Source organism: Mchenga conophoros, linkage group LG3 (assembly GCF_057382185.1).
Source record: "Mchenga conophoros isolate Kocher_MC1m ecotype Shallow Benthic linkage group LG3, M_conophoros_male_GT1.1, whole genome shotgun sequence".
Taxonomy (NCBI): Eukaryota; Metazoa; Chordata; class Actinopteri; order Cichliformes; family Cichlidae; genus Mchenga; species Mchenga conophoros.
The window spans coordinates 5,027,575-5,051,180 of NC_140528.1; the positions used below are offsets into that span (position 1 = coordinate 5,027,575).

At 42.0% G+C, this 23,606-nt stretch overlaps 3 protein-coding genes across 3 annotated transcripts in view; 1 reads left to right on the plus strand and 2 right to left on the minus strand.

Moving 5' to 3' along the window:
• LOC146577056 (NACHT, LRR and PYD domains-containing protein 3-like) overlaps positions 1 to 23,606 on the minus strand; it is a 200,072-nt gene that overhangs the window by 89,712 nt on the left and 86,754 nt on the right. The gene's annotated exons all lie outside the window — the stretch shown is intronic.
• Positions 6,699 to 8,826, minus strand: LOC146577059 (uncharacterized). The gene is made up of 4 exons (XM_085267619.1): positions 8,764 to 8,826; positions 8,350 to 8,457; positions 8,099 to 8,272; positions 6,699 to 7,496 (listed from the first exon to the last, which is right to left on the minus strand). The coding sequence occupies exons 1-4, from the start codon at positions 8,824 to 8,826 to the stop codon at positions 6,864 to 6,866; spliced, it is 978 nt and encodes a 325-aa protein (XP_085123745.1). The 3' UTR covers positions 6,699 to 6,863.
• Positions 15,770 to 23,606, plus strand: part of LOC146577060 (protein NLRC3-like) — a 49,940-nt gene continuing 42,103 nt past the window's right edge. Inside the window, exons 1-5 of the mRNA XM_085268144.1 lie at positions 15,770 to 15,982; positions 16,067 to 16,186; positions 18,459 to 18,537; positions 18,699 to 18,885; positions 19,014 to 20,808. Of these exons, the coding sequence (XP_085124270.1) occupies positions 15,894 to 15,982; positions 16,067 to 16,186; positions 18,459 to 18,537; positions 18,699 to 18,885; positions 19,014 to 20,808 (2,270 nt within the window). The 5' untranslated portion in view covers positions 15,770 to 15,893. The remainder of the gene's footprint in view (positions 15,983 to 16,066; positions 16,187 to 18,458; positions 18,538 to 18,698; positions 18,886 to 19,013; positions 20,809 to 23,606) is intronic.

The window sequence follows — 23,606 nt, forward strand, 5'->3', positions numbered from 1 at the left end:
GACCTGGTGATTGGTGTGTAGAATAGTGTCATGTGAGAGTGTAAGCTTCTCGCAGTCCCTTATCATGATAGAGCAAGCTGCTACTGCTCTCAGGCAGGCCGGCATCCCCTGAACTACTGCTGGCAATACCTTTGAATAGAAGGCTACTGGACGGTAGCCACTACCATGCTCTTGGGCCAGTACACCTGTGCAGGTCGTGCCGTTCTCTGTAACGTACAGATGGAAAGGTAAGTGGTAGTCAGGCAGACCCAAACAAGGGGCGGAGGTCAGCGCTCCCTTCAATGCATTGAAAGAGGCAGTCATTTCTGTGGACCACAGTATTCGAGGAAGCTTGTCTTTTTTGCAGCATTCACGCAGAATGTGGTCATGAAAAGAACAGTCTGGTATCCACTGTCTGCAATAGTTCACCATGCCTAAGAAGGACAGCATTTCCTTCTGTGTAGTGGGCCGAGGGACGGAGGTCACAGCTTTGACCCTGTCTGCAGTCATGGAACGTTTTCCGTGAGACAGTGTAAATCCCAAATATTGAACAGAAGTCTGACAGTACTGCATTTTCTTTGCAGATGCTTTGTGGCCAGTCTTTTGGAGGTGCTGGAGAAGCATGTGTGTAGCAGTTTGACACAATACCTCACTCGGAGCACAGAGGAGGAGATCGTCCACATACTGGATCAGAGTACAGCCCTCAGGAGGAGCGAAGCTGTCCAGGGTAGCACGGATCACCATTGAGAAAGCAGCAGGGCTGTCTATCATGCCTTGAGGCAGACGAGTCCAAGTGTACTGCTTATTTCTATGTGTAAATGCAAATAACGGCTGTGTATCTACATGCACAGGCACTGAGAAAAAGGCAGAGCATAAATCCACCACGGTAAAATGTGTGGCTGTGGATGGAATACATGTCAATATGCTGGGGACGTCTGTAACCAGAGGTGTCAAAGGGATAATGACTGCATTAATTTGTCTTAAGTCTTGTGTAAAACGCCATACGCCAGGTTTGTTAGGCTTTGGCACAGGATTGACAGGAGTATTATATGGAGATACTGTAGGCTTTATCACTCCTGTAGTCAATAAATCTCCTATGATGACATCTAGGGCTGAGGCTTTTTCGACAGAAATGGGATACTGCTTGACATATACTGGCGTGTTGTTTTTTAGCTGTGCGTGATAAGGTATACAGTCAATAAATCCTACATCATTCTCACCTTTAGACCACAATGTCATATTCTGGTATTCAGCTGGCAACGTTAGTGCAGAAATAGTACAGTGGATAGGATAGGTTAGATCTATGTGACGACATGGTGTAGTTATGTCATAACCTATGTCTGAGTTATGTGACAAAACCACTGTTTGGCCTTCACTTGTGTGAGCAGTTATCATGTTGTTAAACAGTGTGAGAGAAACAAAAGTGTGGCTCCCAGATATGGGATTACCTGGCAGTGGTTTTTGAACACGTCTTTGGCACAGTGTGTGTCGTGGAATACCAGACAAAAAGGTGTTGAGTTCATTCTCTGCTGAGCCGTCCAGCTGACACAGAGGCTGTTCCTTCTCCATGGTACATAAGGCAGAGAAAACATAGCTGTTATCAGTATCAGCAAACATTTCACCTTTTGTGTTAAATGAAATACACAAATTCATTTTTGCCATTAGATCTCTGCCTAATAAATTCACAGGCGAGTTTGGAATAATTACAAATGGATGATATGTGATTTCATCTGGTTTAGAGCCCCAACGTGTCTTTAGAGAATGAGTTTTAGGGCATTGCACTACAGTTCCATTAATTCCCATAGTGTTGATGCACACAGAGGACACAGGCCCATTATAGAATTTCCCAGACAGTGAACTTTTCGTGGCTCCACTATCCACTAAAAATGGGTATTTCTTACCATCTATTTCTACTTGTAGCATGGGCAAATGTTCTGTGTTAGGGGACAGCTGCAGATGCAGCATCGTGTGTAGTGCTTCACACTGCTGTCCCTCATCCTCACCTGGGCCTCCCTAGTAGCGACCCAGCCGGGGATTATCAGATGATGGGAAAAGATCATGGTGAGAATTGTAACGCACCCTTTCCCATTCTGATTCATGCTCTGGGTGTCTGCGGTTACTGGAAAACTGAGCTAAATTTGCACCTCTAGCTTGTCTGCCTTGTGGGTTATAATGTGGGTTGTAAGGCTGCGGCCTAGATGTGGGGCCATTATTGCATGCTTCTTGTGGTTGCCAGTTACCTTGACTGGAAGAGCTCTGCTGACGCCTAGTGGCGGGAACTTGTACTGCGTTCTGTGGTTGAGGCGTGTGTGCCCTGTTGGTGGCTGCAAAGCGACATTCTCTGGACCAGTGTCCTACCCTTCCACAGTAAAAACAAACATCTCTATTCTTACCATTCCGTCCTCTGAAACTTCCTTGCTGTGCTGGAGCGGGTAGTCCTGCATACATTAATTTCTCACTTTCCTCTGAGCCTTGAACATCAAAATTCAACATCATCTTAACACTGTTAGCTTTTGTGATAGTAGGAAAAAGGTCTGCACTGGCCTTCAGTTGTACAAGCTTTAAGAAAGCATCTTTACTCAATTCGTAGAGATTATCAGTAGCTGTCACTTTTAGCAACTGAGAGCATTCGGGGTGGATATTGTTCAAAAAGGTGGTGATGAAAATCTGATCATTACCATACTCTGGCATGCATGCCTCATCAGTCCAACAGTGCATAAAGCGTTTTATGAATACTAGGATAGATTCATCAGGCTTCTGTTTACACATAGTTACTGCATTTAAGTCAATTTTGTCTCTGGACATTGTGAGCAGGAATTTCTTTAGATTCTTAAAGAAATCGGCGACTTTGTCATTATTTACCCACAAAAACTCTGCAGTTGTGGATGCTTTATCATGCTTTGGGTCTAATTCACCTATCTCTTCTATGAGTTGTGACTCGGTTACTCCAGGAATGCATTGACACAATATGTACCTGTAATCCGGACCACCCAAATGGTGATATCTGGTACTTCTCTGTAGTGCAGAGACAAAGGCTGTAGGATTTTTAAGAGGATTGGGAAGCTCTTTAATAGTTGTCACTAATTCTGAGATTTTAGGGGGCTGAATACAACACTGATCTCCTATTATCATAAAGGGGTAAGCGTCATTGACGTCACTAGATTTTGGGTCTGTTTGTTTACTACCGCGAGTGTTGGCGTGAGGACCTTTGTCATTCCGGCTTTGTTTTTCCTTTTTTTCTTTTAGATAAGTCTTTATTAAAGTTCGGGTAACAGGTATTTCTTTAGCTACCTCTAAACCTCTAGCTACGATATCGTGGCGTTTCATGTGGGTGTCTATTGTGGACACTGCCTGATGCAAAAGTTTTTCTTCATAGACGTCTAAATTGTTTTTCATAAGTTCCTCACATTCTTCTTTCAAAAGTTTTTCTCTCTTTCTGTGTTCTACTAATTCTTCCTCGCGGCGTATATATTGTTTTTCCTGATCTTGTTCAATTAGGTGGCTGAGACCCGTTGCATGTGATTCAGGTTTTTTGTCGCTTTCTTTTAAGCTGGTTGGATCAGAATGCTGACATTGTTTGCGTGCAGCTGCTACAGCGACTATTAATTCGGTCTCATCTTCGTAAGGCGGCGGGGCTGTGGGCTGAATGGCTGAGCATGCAAGACTAGCTTTTCCCGCGGTAGATTTATTTTCTATGCTGGAGCCTGCACTAGTTTTATTTGATGTAAAAGTATCTACACCTGGTTCCGGTCCCTTTTTCCATAGCGGTAACATTTGATGCATCACGTCGCGGCATTCTATCATATATTTTCTACAGGACTTTTTAAGCAGACTACTTTTCTTATCACAAATGATATTCAACATTTCTACTGACCTGTTTTCTGGCGATAATCGTTCGGGATAAGGCTCCGGGAATAAATTAGAATGCATTGAACTTATAGTCCGTAAGTTGTAAACAAAGTCAGTCACATAAGCACTCCCGCATGTTCTGGATACGTAATCATGGAAGTCTTCGCCGATTCGTGGACGTGGGTTACACGTAACCGGAAATGGGAGTCGTACTGAGCTGTTGTTTGAGACTTTAAATTTAATTTTTTTTGGTTTTACAGGTAATTTTGAGTTTTTATCGGACTTGTCTGTGGTTTTTGAATTATTCTGACCCATGTTCAGTGATTTCCAGAGGGGTTTACACGCTTGAAGGATTTATGTTAGTATTTTAGCTGCGGCACAGCTGAGGTCACTTTAAATTTATTGCTAGCAATTTTTGTTTGTGTGAGCAACTCTCACTTAGCGAGCAACTTCTCGCTTAACGAGCAACTTCTCGTAAAACAACAGGCAACTTCCTGTGTCTTTCTGCTTTTAATTTACTGCTTTTAACCCTTGTATGGTAATCGGGTCTGTGAGACCCGTTTTCAGTTTTCTTTCGTTTTTTTTTTTTTTTTTTTTTTTTAACAAAATTAAATTTAATTATTTACTAGCTTGCTGTGAGTGAGCAACTTCTCACTTTTTAACGTACGTTTCAAGATAACAGGCAACTTCCTGTGTCACTCTTTGGTGAGCAACTTCTCACTTAACGAGAAGTATTTAAGACAACAGGCAACTTCCTGTGTCACTTTTTCTGAGTGAGCAACTTCTCACTTTTTAACGTACGTTTAATTAAACAATTAATTATTATTATTATTATTATTTTTTAAACAAAATTAAAATATTCAAGACAACAGGCAACTTCCTGTGTCCACCAACACCACACAAGGGTTAATTTACTTTATTCGGGGACTGAGGAAGTCGTCAGTGTATCTCTCTGGATCACTAAGTGAAACTTCGTCAGCATATCCCGTTTCTTTATGGATCGAACACTGAGAGAGGCATAATACGGTCTTTATATAAATATGAAAGACGTGTATTTACCTTCTGTCAGCAATCCCACTTCTGACACCAAAATTGAAGGAAATTGCCGTCCCGGGTTTCCTCCGTGGCGTGAGCGATAAGCAGAGTTTTGTCCTTTCCTTATAAGATTCCTAATTATTTAAAGTAACACTCAGGTATGCCGTTCAGCTGGGTTAGTTACGATATCGGGAGCAGTTAGGAGAACAAAGTGATACAGAAACTGTTCAGATTGCTTTCCCAGAATCAACTCAAAGGTTTATTTGATACACAGCAGTTTATATAAAGAAAAAAAAGGTTCGTGTGTCAGCTTTCCCAGTTCAAACCGGTACAGACTAAATAAGGAAACGTCATCCTGCCTTCTGAGCAAAGTATCCCTTGTGTAGTTTATCAGTTCAGCTATAATTTATGATCATCCCAGCAAAATACACTCCTAGACATAAAATACAGAGTTCTTTCATTAGTGAATTCTGAAACAAACCACCTAGCCTTTAACGAGCCTTTTCCAGGAGATAAAGAAAAAGGGAGGATGGGAGTAAGGAAGTGGTCTCATCTCTGTGGTGTTTTCGACCTTGGGGTACCAGCTTGTGAGTCCTACACATTAATTCTTGGGTCACAGAGAAAGAGAAAAACAACTAGTAGATCGGCCTTATTGAGTAACAGTTTTCCTGTATAAAACAATATCCTGTAAATGCTTACCGTGGTATCAAAATATCATAACAATGGGAAACGGTGTTCTTAAAGTACACTGAGAGAGGCAGAGAGCTGTGCTGTGTTGTTTTTCTGTGTGTGTTTTAATGGTGGTGGAAGCAAACCAGCAAAAGTAAGAGGGAATTCATGACAATGTTTATGTCAAGCGAAATGTGTCTTCTTTTGCTGCTGGTTTGGTTAGAGAGAGACAAAACGTGCAGCTTCAGGATCTGAGCAGCTTTCAGCACCAACGGCATCACAGCTCAGACTTGGATTCAGGATTAAGCCCTTTATGTTTGACTGTAGTGATTGTAGCTCTGTCCTTGTTATTAATCGCTTTAGTCAAACACAGCTATTGTTTGCTGGGATGTGTATATCCTTGACAGTTTGTATCTCAGAGTTATCAAAGACACTGTGGATAATCATCAAGAGATTGTTGTCCTCTTAATAATGACCTATTTGATTGTTTGTTTTTTCTTCTTCTTACAGATTCTGGTATTTGGCCAAAAGAGAGCTTCACAATTCTTGGCTTCACCTGTGGTAGAAAAATGACTAAAGTTATGCAACACTCTCTAAAATTAAAGCTATGCAACGCTTTAACATGAATGGCGAAGGAGTGTATCTCTTTCACTGTCTCTTCCTGTCCTCTTCTCAGTCTTTGTTGTGGCACCTCTGCTATGTGTTATAGAAAGCACTTGGAATCATGTTCAATACAAAAACACCAAACTCGTGGGATTGCCCTAGCAAGCAGTTGGTAAAAACTAATTAAAACTGATATATATCAGCTTCACTTTCTAGCTGCAAAAGCACGTTTCTGCAAAAGCATGCAGTTTCCTGTCAGCACTTTTTGGCACAGAGTGTACTCAGAGTTAGGCCTTTCTTATATAAAGCAATATAATCAGCATATAAACATTTAAGATGATAAATTTAAAGCTCAACAGTAACTGCTATAAATATTATAACTACACATGTAGTGCTTTTGCTTAAGTAAATTATAGTTGGGATCATAATAAGAAAACATGTGTTTTTATTTTCTGTGTACCCTGGGTACAGACCAGTATAAATATGGGATTCTTCCCAATAAATGCTGTCTGATAATGCTTCATATTGCATTAAACACTAGATATGTAAGCAAACAAACAAAAACCCATAGAAGCCAGTTTTAATTATTAAATGTGACAATTACATGGAGATGGAAAGTAAACATGCTTATACACGTCTCTGTGATTACAGAAAATCCACACAGATGCTGTCAGAGCAGAGAATCTTTGATTTATCAGAATGATGAATGCAAATGATTTCATGAAATCTCACTCTTGTTCTGGGTTGTAAAATTCACCTGTCCAGTTAAACCGAATCCTTTGCAACACGGTTCTAAGAACCCTACCAACCTCATCCTCAGCTCTCTGCCTGTTATCCTTTTCAGCTGAGTATTCATCCACATGTGTTTCAACTTCTCTCTCATTTTCAAGCAAATTGCTCAGGCTCTCAGCTTCAGCACAGTTACCATATGGCCACTCTCTGAGGTCTTCTGTGTTCAAGCCAAACAAATTCTTACATGATCTGCAAGGCTTCATTCTGGCACCATCACGGAGACAAAAAGCCTCACACCTGATATTTCCAGGTACTTCAATTGTTCCATCAAAGTAATCTTTCTGGACTGTGTTTGGATAATAGGTCATCACCGCACCAGATACATATTTATGCCATTTGCTAAGACAGGAGGCAGCAATCATAATTTTCCCAGCGTTAGGACCTTTGGTGGACATGGAGACTCCGCAGTACCTTTCTGATTTGTTGGTTTGGGATTTTTGAGAAATGCAGATGGTGGACGAGACGAAAGCTGTTTTTTTATTATTCTCTTCTAAGTCCAAGTCTGTGAGGAGATCTTGCAGACTCTGCTTTATTTGCTCTTCATTCTCTGAGTTATTTTGCAGGACGATCTGAAAACAGTTACAGATCTGGTCAAAGTGTTGCACCTGATTATATAGTTGTTTTTCATAGAAAGTTGATCAACATGTTTGTTTCGCTGCTTGACTTGTTTAACTATGCAGGACCATTGGATGCTTTTGGTTTAGACATTTTAAGATAGGGGGTGAAACAAGTCACAAAAATCTATTTAATTTTAAATCAATAAGCAAAAATCCATCTTTGTTCTCACTAATTTATAATTAAATTTGCTAATTGACCTTTTTTTTCTATTTTGCTATGCCGGGCTGTCAAAACACGCTGAATTTAGAGTCTTTGAGCTTAACAGATCCAGCAGCTACACAGTGACAGCATCATATACGCCTTGAAGACTGTAAGCATCTCCAATAATGAGTCTGTTAGACATTATTTAGAACTAACAAATTCTGAAGCAAGTCTCCAGCTCTCCTGCAGTCTCTGTGTTTGGTGGAGAAGCATAGCTAGAAGCATATGTTGAAGTATAAGGTACAGTATGGATTTTCTTTGGATTTCTCAGTAAAAAAGCACTTTGCATTATACTTTCCTAAAAACTGGAAGTTTGTCAGATTGACTGAAAATGTGAGAAGAGTTATCTTACCATGTCGAGCACACAGGAGAAGGGACTTCGCCTGGGAAGCTGAGTCGAATACAACTTTAAAGGCCTGGGATATCTTCTCATTAAAGAACCCAAAACAAAAGGATTAGGGAAGATTTCTTCTGGAGAAAAGGGGATGTTGTTGATTTTGCCCAGAAACAACATGCTGTGAAGGATCTGTTGAGTGAAAACATATTTGCTTATTGTTAGTAGTGATAAACAGGACTGTCTTAAAAGTGTCAAAGGTAACACACCTCATCCACCAAGTGTTGACTTCCCGGAGTCATGTAAGAGCCCCGAACCATCCTCTTGGTAATCTTGTAGGCATTAGTTTTGAACCTCCTTTGAGAAATTGTTGTCTTCTAAAATGATAATGATCGAGCAGTTAGGGATTTAAAAACACAGGAGATCTGATAACTTTGGCTACAGCAGAGTCTGCAGACATACCTATTTTGCTCTTGGTCGGCCTATTTTAAACATGAGAGAAAACATAGTTAGTGAAATGTTGATAACATACAATGACTATCATTGGTGGCTGAAAAGATGCCAGGTAACAAGTGAAAAGCTGCTACTTACCATCGCCACAGTCTAAGAATGAAACAGGAAACACTGAGCGAGTTGCCTCCATCTTAAAGCTGTTGATCATGTGATTTAAAGGAAAGCCACACCCAGCTCTTTCCTGGAATTTTACTCGACTGTAGAAAACTGCTCCATTTGCCCCGCCCACCCATGATCTTTAATATCTACCAAAAACAACCTTTTGGTTGTCAGTAACCAGCCGATCGTTTTCGCGATTAAAAAATGACTTTGTGCGGCGGCGTTCCCACCGCGAGCAGAACTCCGGCTCAAAAACCGCTGTTTTTGAACACTTTTATTTACTTAAGCATTTTAATGGGCTTACTTTGAAACAAAGTGCGATTGAATGATTATTGTTATGTGTTGCCTTGAATTCGGCTATGCTGTCTGTTAGACAGCTGTTTTCCTTTATTGTTGTTTTTGTATTGTTTGTAGCGAACGCTACTGGAATGTATAGATTAAGCTACGTAGCCAAGATAATTAATAATTTAACTGTTGTACATTGGTTGATGATGATTTGCATTGTTACATAGGCTTGCAGAAAAATATATTTGTTTACCGGTAAACTGAATCGAACTTGATGTGCTAATGGACGTTTTTCTGACCTACAGGTCAGGTTTTGTTCCCTCCCTTTGAATTAATCTTCTTCATATTGAAGTGGCGAGCCGGTAGGACCATTCTTTGTTTCCCCTCTTTCCCCCACTTAGCCGTCTTTGGATTACGGACATATTTCCCCATTTGTATGAAGCTGGACTCTAAGGAGGAATACCTTAAAAGTGAACTTTAAAAAGAAGAGGACCAAAAAGGACTCGTGCACAGAAAGATCACAGCATTGATTTATTATTTAATTGTGGGCATTTATGTTGTGTGTTGTGTTAATTATTTTGTTCCATTTCCCCTTTCCTCCATTTATTCAATATATTTTTGGTACAAGATATTGCAGTCTTTGGTCTCATCATTCACACCATCTAGGCTCCATAAAGAACTATTTCTTCTGCGCGTCAGTCAGTAAACTCATCCATTGAAATAAACTAGTCCTTAAATAACTTTGAGTTACACAGTGGCAAATGTAATAGAGAAAGACACAGGGCCACCTGAAATCTGTCGTCCTATCTGATTCAAAACCAACATGTAGGAGAATCTGGAATCTTTGATTTTGAGTTAAAAATAAAATATGGGTAAAATGCAGAAATGTTTTTACTAACATGTACTAACAGAGACTTGGAGGAGAGAGACCTAATGTTTAATAATCCACATTTCACTGCTTTACTCTTTGGTTCAGATGTGGATACTGTATTGTTCTTTCTTTGTGATTGTTTATGTTTAAGTTGTTTGTTGCTGGTTTTTAGTTTGTTTTTTGTCTGTTTGGAAGCTGACACAGTCTCTATGGAGATGGGTTTTTGGGGGGGTAGCAGGAGGAGAGAAGCTGCAGAGAGGCGTGTAAGACTGCAACTCTGCTTCCTGGTCCCAACTCTGGATAGTCATATTTTGGGGGGTTTAATAAACTACTACTGCATGATGTAAAGCTGAAGTATGACACAGCTTTATGAACCTCCTGTTATCCTGGTAGACGAGTACAGCAATAAATCTTTTACTTGAACATCTTCTGGCTCCAATAAGCTTTGAAATGTGACCATGAAGTTAGAGACACACTGACTGAAACCCACAGCTGTGACTGTGGATCACATCCACACACAGTGTAGCTGCTGTCTCTGTGTGAGGTCTGTGTATATATGTACATATTTATGCTTATATTCATATTCTCTTATTCCCCTTTATTTGATATCCTAATTCTGTGCTGTGTAAAAGTTTGTCGGTGTTCTGCTGCTACAAACTGGATTTCCTGGAGGATAAACATGAGGGATTCATAAAGTTCTATCTCTCTGTTAAAATCCCCCAAAATAAATAAAATGTGAATTTCAGGCAGACGTGTTTTTAAAAGAGTCTCTTTAATGGAAAAATGTGTTTTTAAAACCAGCCAATAGGAGCGTCTGTGGATATCAGCTGAGGCTGAACGCAGGAACACCATCACATATAAATACACAGAATTAAATCACTAGATAAAAGACGTCATTAAATAAGGATCAAATCAACATGTCAGAGGTCAAAGGTCAGTCAGAAGAGGTGTGGTTAAACACTGGCAGTGCAGTGACCTAATGCAGTTTGGTTACCGCCACGGGAAAAGCCCCGCCCCCTCTGAGCCTCCGCTGTGTCCTCAGCACATCCAGGAGCAGCAGGTCAGAGGGGGCGGGGCCATGTCAGGACTTATTTTAAGTAAAATGTAAAGTGGAGCGACGGCAGGAGTCACACAGCAGTAACCAGCTCTGTCTGCCAGGGTCAAAGGTCAAACAAGTCCTGCAGCTGACCCACACACAGACTTACACTGATCCACAGAGAGTGATGAATCCACACATCACTCGGCTGGAGGAAGCTGGGTTTTGTTAGATTATAATATTATTTTATGCCATGTTATACCCCTAATTAAAGATTGTGAATTATTATGTAGTTTTAGTTTGCATTATTCTCCTGAATTAGAAGAAGCTGATAACTATTGCATTAGTTAAACTGATGTGCATTATATTAAACTGCTGATTTATTGTGAATGAATGATATTGTTTTATGATGCATTATACTGCTGAGTTATAAGAAATACTGTTTGCAGAAAGTCATCGCCTTATTTGTCTGATTAGAAGAGAACATGCTGGAGTTTTCTGCCCCATCTCAGCAGGAGCAGATAAACAGGGAGCCAAGGTCGTAGCTTAGGCGCTGTGTGAGAGAAAGCATGTGAATGTTTAGGCTTTTATGATAAGGTGGAGGCACCAGAGGCTATAAGAGTTTGAGCAATGCTCCACCATTTTGAGATCTGAGGCTGTCTGCATCAGTGTCCATCTCCCACGTGTGTGATCATTAAAATCATCGTTTGACTCAACCCGACCGGACCAGTGTTGTTATTGTGGTTTTTCTCTTGTCTCCATCCCCAATATTTTGAACTCGTAACATTTTCCACACCGTCCAATCAGAAACTAGTGTTGACGCTGAGACCCGTCTCTGTAACAGGAAGTCCATGAACAGGCAGACCCTCTGCAGCAGGCTGACCTGTGACCTCTGAGACAGAGGGAGGAGTTTGTGTCAGCAGGGGGCGCTGCAGCATCGTCTGAGAGCTTTAAGAACAACAGCAATAAACAGGAAGTGAAAGTCACACTTCTGTTGGTGTGCGTTATCAGCAGACCCCACCCTCTGCAGGAAGCTGAGATAAGAAGCAGCCAATCACAGAGCAGAGAGCATGTGACTTCCTGTTCCTGCTGTTACTGTGACAACAGCTCCTGGGACAGAGAGCAGCTTTCTAAAGAGGAAAGATGTTGCTGTCACCCCCAGGTGTCATGTGACCCGCCTGATGTACCGATTTAAGACTGTAAGAACAATAATAACAACATGTTTTAGTCAGGTGATCCATGCAGAGCAGATCCATGTGACCAAACACAGCTGGATCACATGTTTCCTCTCCTGGAAACAGAAAGCCTTCATGTATAAAGGCTCATGTACCCACTGAGCCCTGCTCTCAGATCTGTGAGGCTTTAACAAACAACAGTTTAAAGTCATGTTTAGCATCTTCTGTCAGTGTGGAAGGTCACACACTTTCCTGAGTGTTGAACCCTGAACTACTAGCTGTTCATGTCAGCCTGGACATAAATACAGACCTGCCTGCTGTCATAGACCCCAGCACTCACATGTTACTTATAAGTGACTCATATGTATGCATGTATATATTGTGTATATTGTGCTATTTCTTACTTAGTGTGCTGTGTCTTTGTTCCTGTTTGTGCTGCAGCACTGTAACCTAAATAATTTCCCCTGGGGATCAAAAAAGTATTCTGATTGTGATTAAATGAAAGCAGTCAGAGCAGAGGACGGTGATGTAAGGAATGGGATTTTAATCAGCCAGTCTCCTTTAACTCTCAGCATCACAAAGTAATGTGGTAACATCTGGACTGATGTGTTTACTGTCAGCTAGTTTAAATGCTGTAGGCTGCAGCCGCTGCTCTAACACTATAACTGTAACAGGGCTCAGTGCTGCTTCTAACAGTCTGAGCTGCTTCAGGCTTTATTTGTGAGGAGCACAGCAGCTTACAAACACGTGGCTGGGCCTGGACCCAAAGGAGTGTTTGTTAAAGCCTGCAGTGAATCCAGCAGCAGAATGATGGAAATGCAACACAGCAATGATGAAGAGGAGCAGCATTAAAGCCAAAGTCCAGTTCATACAGTTAGGTCCATAAATCAAATAAGGGAAAATAAAATGTTGTTGGATGCACCTGTCTGCAGCCTTAATGCTCTCTGGTCGCTATGGTAACGCGTAAACATTTCTTTCAAAATAAGACACACGACTACAACACGGGAAAAGACCCAGGGAAACGAAGTTAACGATAAAAACCCTGAAAACCATTGTTGGATTTATATTTTATCATTGTCATTGTTATTGGGGAATATCTAACCATATATGCTCAGAGGTGTAGAACCAATTGTGTAATGATAGTAGTCTTTAAAGACTTTGTGTGACTCCAGAGTGCTCTGGCATTCACACCCACGTCCTGGGATCATGGGAGAGGTGCTACCTTCTTATTGTTTTGTGGTAGGATGTCTGTTTTAGTCTAAGTGCCTTTTGTTTAGATGAACTGCTGGACTTCCAGACCAGCAGGTTTAGGGAAGTCGTTTATGGGTCACACACACACACACACACACACACACACACACACACACACACACACACACACACACACACCTACATAACATACAGACTGGTACCTTTGTTCACGTGTATGTTAATGAACCTATGTATATTCATGTAACCTCAATAAAAGAACAGTGTTACGAGGGAACGGACGAGAGCGACTGTGGTCAAGCGAAGGAACGGCATTGGTCCAGTTCTCTCCCGTGCACGAGAAACATAAAGAACTACTCGTGTCTTGGGTGAACCCATTGTGAGATCTAGCCCCACGCTATCATGTGATTTCCTGTGATCAAATGTCCCAGGATGTGAGTGGGCGTTAAGACGTCCATGTCCCTCTTCAAGCAACTTAAAGAAGTCCAGACGCTTTTCTTTCCAAGCTCCTTCAACAACATCATTCATAGAACAGCTTCCAGCTTCTTTTGCTCGGCTACAGTTTGGATGGATTTGCATTTAAAGATGCAACAAGACTAAAATGGTTAGGGTCAGGAGGTCAAAGGTCAGAGCTCCTGTGGGTCTGAGGGCGGCCTCACGCTGGAGAAGGATGAAGGAGTCTGACCTGAGCCAGTGTTTGACATGAACACATCAGCACTGCTGTCAGTGAGCCTAACGACAGCCGTTAGCATCATTTCAGTGTTTCAGTCATAAAAACACTTCCTGTCTCTGTGGTGGTTACAGTGACATCATGCAGTTTGTGCTTTGACCTCCAGAGGGCGACAAATCAGCACAGACAGAGAGCTCCATTCAAACTTTGCTGCCATCAGGAATAATTCTTCAAATATAATCATCAGTGTTTGAGCAGTTATGATATCAGGGACAATCTAGACATGTGTGACAATACTGAACATGTCACATGACACACCTCAAACATCATGTGATCCACTCTCAGTCTGCACTTTCATTCATGACTTCAACAGGTTGAAATGAGCTTTGAAGAAACATTCAGTGAAATAAATCTTTCATGGATTCATGTGAGCAGCAGATGAACTTTGTACCAACAACATCTTCAATAACAGAGTCTGAATGAAGCTCAGGTGTTGATGCTGCTCACTGATTGGACGCTTGCTTTCAGCTCTGCTCTCAGTCTTTACTGCACAGGTGAAGGTAGAAAGTGTGACTGGATCTATAGACTGGAAACAGAGAAACATGCTGAACATTTGAAGCTTTGCAGCAGAAATGTTCATGTTACAAATACAGCAGAGCTGATCTGGGATCAGTGTGTTCACACCTGCAGCTACAACAAGGTTTCATGTCTCCACACGTCAGCATGTGAACTTTACTCTGACTCAGTCTGAGCAGTCAGACGGCATATTTTTAAAGTTAACACATCAGCACACACAGAGCTGAGCCCCTCCCACCTGTGCTGAGTTTCAGGTGGAGCCCCGCCTCCTTCCAGGAAGCAGCTCACCTGTGTGTCCGTGTTTAGTGTCCAGGTGTGGAGTGGAGCTTGTTGTTGGTGTGTGAAGAAACTGTAAGTTTGCTTCGTTTCCTCCTTTAACAGTTTGTCTTTAGGAACTTTACTGTTTGTTCAGCTCGTGTTTGATTTCTTCACACAACAAACTGTGTGTGTTTGTATTTCCGGTCTCTCCATTAAAGTCAGTGTGTAATGTTTCCTGGCTAACATCAGCTGTGTGCAGCTTAGTTCAGCACAAATCTGCCGCTCCATAGTTCACGGTAACGGACTCACAGCTGGACCAACGAGGCCGAGTGTGTCCGCCACTCTGAGCTACGTTCGTGTTTGTGTACTTGTAGTTTGTACTTTGAGTTCACTCAGAGCCCACAGAGGACGCAGCGTACGTGATGACGTCACAGCCCTTTACCTCCTTTACTGTCACTGTGATTAATATTTACACACGAGACACCTGCAGAGCTCTGACGCTGAGCTAGCCACACAGCATGCTAACACTAAGCTAACGCTAAGCTAACACTAAGCTAAAGCTAAGCTAACACTAAGCTAACACTAAGAGTTCTTACAGACACGAGTTAAAAAGCTGCTTTTAGTGTGTGATCAGAGTCCAGGACTGAGAGCAGCAGCAGAGCTGATGGATGATGAATTACTGGATGGAAGAAGCTTCTCATTAGCAGTGAATCAGTGTGTGTGCAGTTCTCTGCAAACTCAGCAGGAAGAATTAGTGTGAAGCTTTAACTCTGCTGATCCTCTTTGAATCCTGGATCAGCTGAAATGTTTAAAATGTTGTTCACACGTGTTGGACTGACTGAAGCTTCCAGTCACAGTGAATCAGTGTGTGTCAGTGAATGCATCGTGTGTGCTTCAGGCTCCATCTAGTGGACTGATAGCAGAGCAGCTGATGGCAGCTTCCTCTGCCTCACACTGCTGTCTGACTGCATCCAGCTGACACTGAGATGAAGCAGGAAAGAAGCAGCTGATATTTGGACAGCACACATGATGAAAGGAGGATTTCAGCTGATGTGCACATGAATGATTTGTGTTTCCTCTGCAGGTAGAAAGTGTGTGTGAGCTGATGTGAATTGAGCAGCATGGATCAGTGTGAGGACAGAGAGGAGGGAGTCCCTCCCTCTAAAAGCACTCTGTGTGGGGAACATGAGAGCCAGACCAAAGCTCAGAGGTGAGATGACCATCTCTAACTGTCCATGACTCTTCTCCATGTCACAGCTCAGCACTCACATCACTGCTCCACCATTATTCACAGGAAGAAACAAGGAACTAAACGTAAACATGAACCTGAAGCCAGCTCTGTGTCCTTAAGGAGTGACCGGTCTGAAGATCGTCCCATTAATTTTAAAGCCCAGCCTGTGTCTGCTGCAGAGAGGTGAGCTGTTAGCAACATGAACTCTTTGATTAAACTGCTCGATGTTGTTGGATATAAACTACAAACACGTCGTTCCCTCAGTCCCATTTAAACTGTCTTTTAAAACAAGCCTTTGGTTTCTAAACAGCTGAAAACCCACTTCAGCAAACAGGAAGTGATCAGAGCGTCCGTCCACTTCCTGTCAGGCCCTGCAAACATTTCATATTGAAGAAAAGTCGTTGACATCTCACATTTTTACTCCACCACATTCAACCATTTTGACATTTTACAGCATGAAACTCTTGTCACATGACTCCTGTTATGTTATAGAGTCATGTGACCACCAGGGAGGGATTTGTATGGATGAAACACATTCAAATCAATCTGATTCATCAATGGAAACATTTTTGGTGTAAATGCAGCAACACTGAAAACGCTGAAGATAAAAACACAACAGATGAAATATGAACAAATCGAGGCTTTGAATACACGTGTGTGTGTTTGAGACACAGAGATAAATGGATTGTGTGTCTGTCCTATTGCTGCGTGAGGGTTTTATTGTAGATTTTGTGCGTGTACACTTTTGACCACGAAGGTGTTGAAAGGGCGTAAAACAGTTGGAGGCACCAGAGTGAACACTAGTGCTGTCAGTAGATTAAAAATGACTAATTAATGACACAATCTTCTGTCATTAATCCTGATTAATCACAATTACTTGATCAATAGCTGCAGTTAAATTTTTCCAACTTTATATTTAAGCCTGTAACAGACGTTTACACCATATAATGAAGTCAATGCAGAATAAACACAAAGAATGTTAAACGCTTCAATTCAAAGAGACTTTGAATAGTTTTCAGTCTTTAACTCAGCTTCTCTGCTGTAAATACAACTTTGTAACAAACATATATACTAAAAGCTAAGTGTGCACTAATATATAATAATATATAATCTATATTACTGCTGTTAATGAAAATGTTTAATCAGACTCATCACAGGGTTACTGTGGATTCATTTGGATTAATCACCATTAAACATCATTTTTAATGTAAACGAATCAAAGTTCATTTCATGAGCAAACAGACTCGAGAGAAAAGGGCAAATTTACACACTTAACATGTTTATTGAACATGTAAACATTGATTAACCTCCTGAATGAGCCGACCCCCCCAGGGACAGTCCTGCATGCTAATGATGGGCTCTGCTCTGTACCTGCAGGATTCTGTCAGCCACAAACTCCTCAGCTGATCCTGAATCTGAGCCCATCTGTCAAACAATCATTTTCTTCACAGGTCTGTGGAGGTGGCACTGATCCTGCAGCAGTCTAACACTCTCTGTCACTCTTCTTCAAGTCTTTGACACGAGGAACCAAAACTATGTTATTAACAACACTAACAGGTCTGCAGTTTGTCCACTTGGCAGTTGTGTCATCAGTGCTTTGCATTGTTGTGATATTTTAAGCTGGAAGTGCTTCGGTGAAAAGAAAATTCCTTCTGTCACGATGTACAGAATCCTTCATGTTGGTCGGCTGGTCCGCCTTGTTATTTTTTTAATGCTCAAACTTTCCATCGGGAGGTCAGTGTGTGTTTGTCATCTTCCATATTGAGCTGATTGGTTCAGCTGCCGTCACTAACAGATGTGCTGCACATCTGCACGTGTGCAAAGGTAACTCTACTCGGACAAACTGCCCGAAGTGCGTTGATAGAAACATTTCAGGGATTTTGAGTCGTTCTGCTCTCCAGATGTGTCGTGTTAAAGGTTTTTATCATGTTAATCATGATAACAGATGAACCCCTAACCCTAACCCTACATGTTAATTTTGACAGCACTGGTAAATCCTTTTAATGTTCTTCTGTCAGATCATTGATTAGACTCGACTCCAAATACGAGACTCGGAAAACTCAAATGAAAACTCAAATCAAAGCAATGAGAAAAGGACTTCTTGTGTTAGAATGAAAACATATGGAAGTGGTCAGGTTTCAAACACTCGATGAATCTACTGCACAGTTACATTCAGGGACCTTTGGCCTCCTGAGAGCATTAGTTGATGGTTCATCACAGTTTTACCTTCCAGTGAGGGAATTTATCAGTTTGATGAAGTCTCAAAGTTTCCTCTGAGCTTCTGCAACATCATCACTTCCATCACTGATGAAAGAAAGTTCATAGAAAACAGAAAATATATCTTCACAATCTGAGAGTCTAAAACTTGACAGACTTGATTCAGATGAAGTTATTTGAGCAGAAACTCCTGGATCTTTATCCTGTGTTGATCTAATCCTTCATGGTTCCTCCACAGAGTGGACCAGCAGAGCTCAGAGGTTCCCAGTGGTCAGTCTGCCCAGCAGCATCAAACACAGCTGGACTCCATATTTATGGTCTGTACATGTACAACAACTACTGTTACATCTGTTCTGTTCACAGTCATCTCCATGCTGCTCTTTGTAGACCAGTGGATCGTCAGTGTGTCCAACATGGATCTGATGTTTGGCTCCATGATTTCAGTCTGATTGGCTCATTCATAAATATTCTGTTCCAGCTGCTGGAGGACATCATCATCACTTTTGTGAAGAACGAGCTGAAGAAGCTCCAGAAGGTTCTGAGTCCAGATTACCCAGAATGCTTAGAGAGTCAGAGGAGCAGCAGCAGAGAGGCGTTTGTGAAGATCACAGTGGACTTCCTGAGGAGAATGAAGCAGGAGGAGCTGGCTGACCGTCTGCAGAGCAGTAAGAGGATTTATCTAAAGATTTAAGCTGCTGGATAAATGAACATTTTCCAGAGATGGAAGATGGAGCAACATGTTTTAAAGATTAGTTCTTTTTGGAATTGAGTGTTTATTTTTCTTCTCATTCAGAACTTCAAGCTCCAGTTTGTCATCGTAACCTTAAGTCTAAGCTGAAGAAGAAGTTCCAGTGTGTGTTTGAGGGCATCGCTAAAGCAGGAAACCCAACCCTTCTGAATCAGATCTACACAGAGCTCTACATCACAGAGGGAGGGACTGCAGAGGTCAATGATGAACATGAGGTCAGACAGATTGAAACAGCATCCAGGAAACCACACAGACCAGAAACAACAATCAGACAAGAAGACATCTTTAAAGCCTCACCTGGAAGAGATGAACCAATCAGAACAGTGCTGACAAAGGGAGTAGCTGGCATTGGGAAAACAGTCTTAACACAGAAATACAGCCTGGACTGGGCTGAAGACAAAGCCAACCAGGACATCCAGTTCATATTTCCATTCACTTTCAGAGAGCTGAATGTGCTGAAAGAGGAAAAGTTCAGCTTGGTGGGACTTGTTCATCACTTCTTTACTGAAACCAAAGAAGCAGGAATCTGCAGCTTTGAAGACTTCCAGGTTGTGTTCATCTTTGATGGTCTGGATGAGTGTCGACTTCCTCTGGACTTCCACAAAACTACAATCCTAACTGACCCTAGAAAGTCCACCTCAGTGGATGTGCTGCTGATAAACCTCATCAGGGGGAAACTGCTTCCCTCTGCTCGCCTCTGGATAACCACACGACCTGCAGCAGCCAATCAGATCCCTCCTGACTGTGTTGGCATGGTGACAGAGGTCAGAGGGTTCACTGACCCACAGAAGGAGGAGTACTTCAGGAAGAGATTCAGAGATTCGGAGCAGGCCAGCAGGATCATCTCCCACATCAAGACCTCACGAAGCCTCCACATCATGTGCCACATCCCAGTCTTCTGCTGGATCACTGCTACAGTTCTGGAGGATGTGCTGGAAACCAGAGAGGGAGGACAGCTGCCCAACACCCTGACTGAGATGTACATCCACTTCCTGGTGGTTCAGGCCAAAGTGAGGAAGGTCAAGTATGATGGAGGAGCTGAGACAGATCCACACTGGAGTCCAGAGAGCAGGAAGATGATGGAGTCTCTGGGAAAACTGGCTTTTGATCAGCTGGAGCAAGGAAACCTGATCTTCTATGAATCAGACCTGACAGAGTGTGGCATCGATATCAGAGCAGCCTCAGTGTACTCAGGAGTGTTCACACAGATCTTTAAAGAGGAGAGAGGACTGTACCAGGACAAGGTGTTCTGCTTCATCCATCTGAGTGTTCAGGAGTTTCTGGCTGCTCTTCATGTCCATCTGACCTTCATCAACTCTGGACTCAATCTGCTGGAACAACAACAAACCTCCCAGAAGTCTGAAACAGGAGAATCTGCAGAGAAACACTTCTACCAGAGTGCTGTGAACAAGGCCTTGCAGAGTCCAAATGGACACCTGGACTTGTTCCTCCGCTTCCTCCTGGGTCTTTCACTGCAGACCAATCAGACTCTCCTACGAGGTCTGCTGACACAGACAGGAAGTAGCTCACAGTACAATAAGAAAACAGTCCAGTACATCAAGAAGAAGCTCAGTGAGAATCTGTCTGCAGAGAAAAGCATCAATCTGTTCCACTGTCTGAATGAACTGAATGATCGTTCTCTAGTGGAGGAGATCCAACAGTCCCTGAGATCAGGAAGTCTCTCCACAGATGAACTGTCTCCTGCTCAGTGGTCAGCTCTGGTCTTCATCTTACTGTCATCAGAAAAAGATCTGGATGTGTTTGACCTGAAGAAATACTCTGCTTCAGAGGAGGCTCTTCTGAGGCTGCTGCCAGTGGTCAAAGCCTCCAACAAAGCTCTGTGAGTACATTTGTACTCATGTCTTTACTTTTAACATCCAACTGTGTCAGTAGTTTATTTCACCAGGCTTTCTGTCTTTGTATGAATTTGTATCCTAAAGTTTTGGGATTTCTCCAATACAACTGTGACCTCTTTGATGCCTCCAGAACTCGGTGTACTCGAGACGCTGAATTCGCCAAAAACTCTGATCATCACTGCTGCTGTTATGTTATCAGTCTTTGTTTAAACACTTAGGCTGCATGTGCCTGATGTTGTGATACTTTATATTCACATGCATGCTCCTAGATACATTTCTACTGCAGGTCTATTTTAGTCACAAATGTTGGTGAAACACTTGCGTTTACATGCATGGTGGGTCCTGCATTAAAGAAAGCATTTGAATTACTCAGTGAATCCTGGCAGCCAGAGAAACATCCTTAGTTCCACTTTAAACTAAACTCTGCTTCGGTCTTCCACAGTGTGTTTGTTGTTTCTTTGTTGTTGTTGGCCTGCTCTCTCCTCTCACTCCAATCTGGTTGCAGCAGATGTTTGTCCCTCCCTGAACCTTCAGACTTGGGTGCAGCACCTCAGTTCATCTTCAGTCTGAAACCAGCTGTTTTAGCTATATCCCCTCAAGCACACCTTCCCTGGTTATCTCTGCTGTGGTTGCTATAAAATTTTATCTTGATTTAAAAAAAGAACAAAAAAAAGTCAGACTTGATGCCATTTGTTGGCAGCACGGTGCCTGTTTGTCAGTCTTTGATGATAAACTGCAGCACAGTCTAAAGCAAACCTTCTGACTTTATTGACTTTATGCATGTATATATTCTTCCTGTTCACCTTGGACACACAACAGCTCTCTGTTTGTTGTGATTGGATCTAGAACAGCCAACATATCCTAATCTAGATGATTTCTAAGGTGGTATCTGGGAGGAAAAGTTAAAATCAGCTTGGATGGCCTGTACTGTATGATGGCCTTGGTTGCACCACATTGATAGCCATGCAGGGTGGTTCACTCCTTGGGCAAGAAGACCGAGGAGTGAGCCACCCTTGGTCAAAGCTTGGTCATTCAAGCTCACTGTTTTCCCCTTGTTGGTTGATGATAGTATTTTTTTTACCTGACTTATAGTCATCATTGTCTTCAAATGAACTCACACACTGCTGACTGCTGTAGCTTACCTGGCTGAGCAGGTGACCCATGCACTGAAGGTTAGAGTCGTGACTCCAGGGCCTGGTTTGAGTCTGCCCAAGACCATTTCCTGTGTTATTCTCCTCACTTCTCCCTCCCTTCCTGTCTTCTCTGTCCTATACAGTGAAGACAAAAGGCCTCAAGTTCTGAAAACTCTTCCCCTTCATCATCTTCCAAATCATCTCTCTCATCTAAAATCCCCAGTGTTCTCTGAGTAGAGAATCTTTTCACAATCTTGAATGATAAGGATCCAAGTGGGTAAAGTTAGTTATTTGTTGTGTTCCTATTTGCAGCTGGGATAGATTGTGAAAAACTCTCGGCTGCCAAAATTACATCCAGTTTAGAAGAAAAACATTGAGTGAAGTGTTTGTTTCATCATTCTTCACAACTCATCAACCAGGTGTCACAAACTGCAGCAGGACAGTACAAAGCATGTCATACTGGATGGCTGCAACAACCAGAGTTTTACCTACCTTTGGTATTTCTTGACAGCATGAGCGTAATATTTACTGAACAGAGTCGTCTTCTGTAATCTTTTCAGATTCGGATTCAGAACACTGTATTTATTTTCAAGGGGCAATTAGGATACTGAGCATTCCAACCGTACATACAATACACAAACATCACATTGGGGAGACAGGTCAGGCCAGGTAGCTGGCTGGTCAGCCGCTAGAGCAGCGACCCGGAACCGAACAGCGGAAAATGCACAACATCAGGAAAGATGAGGAGAAAAAAGAACTCCTCCCAGACTGAGCTCCAACAGGGAGATCAGTTTGAGAACAGAAAAAAAATGACCTTAGCGCAGAGCACATGAAAACTCTTAATGCGCCATAGAAACACATGACAAGCAACAGGGATGGGTAAAAGGTGAGAGACAGCCGGTGTAGACAGCGCATCCGGGCCTGCAGCATTAGTAAGTAAGTAAGTAAAATTTATTTATATAGCACATTTCACAGATAAAAATCACAAAGTGCTTTACAGTAAGATCAGACACACAAGTTAAAATTAGTTAAATTAATTAAAAGCCCGTTTGTATAAAAATGTCTTCAGCTGCTTTTTAAATGAGTCAGTAGAGTCTAGACAGCGTAAAGACAACGGCATTGAGTTCCACAGCCTAGGTGCCAGTGCCTGAAAAGCTCGATCCCCACGTGTTTTAAATCTAGTACGTGGGACCACCAGTAGCCTCTGACCTGAAGACCTAAGTGCTCGGGATGAAGCATGAGGTTTCAACAGGTCAGAGATATACTGGGGAGCTTCACCGTGCAGAGCTCTAAAAGTTACAACTAAAATTTTAAAATGAACCCTAAAATTTACAGGCAACCAATGAAGAGAAGCCAAAACTGGAGTAATGTGTGACCTCTTGTTTGTACCAGTTAAAAGTCTTGCCGCTGCATTCTGTACAGACTGAAGGCGATCCAGAGCTGATTTGTTAAGACACGTAAAAAGACCGTTACAATAATCCAAACGAGAAGAGATAAAAGCATGAATAATCATCTCAAGTTCTGCCTTTGACACCAGTAGCCTGAGTTTAGAAATGTTTCTTAGATGATAAAAACAGTTCCGGACAAGTTGTTTAGAGTGTTTCTCAAGAGACATCGAACTGTCAAATATAACACCTAAGTTTCTAAGA

Bases quoted from the DNA above. Each gene is read 5' to 3' on its own strand.
- LOC146577059 (XM_085267619.1), bottom strand. From the start codon at position 8,826: ATGGGTGGGCGGGGCAAATGGAGCAGTTTTCTACAGTCGAGTAAAATT. The intron at 8,458-8,763 runs GTGTGGCTTTCC...TTATCATTTTAG, and splicing joins AAATTCCAGGAAAGAGCTGG to AAGACAACAATTTCTCAAAG. The intron at 7,497-8,098 runs GTAAGATAACTC...AACTGTTTTCAG, and splicing joins TCTCCTGTGTGCTCGACATG to ATCGTCCTGCAAAATAACTC.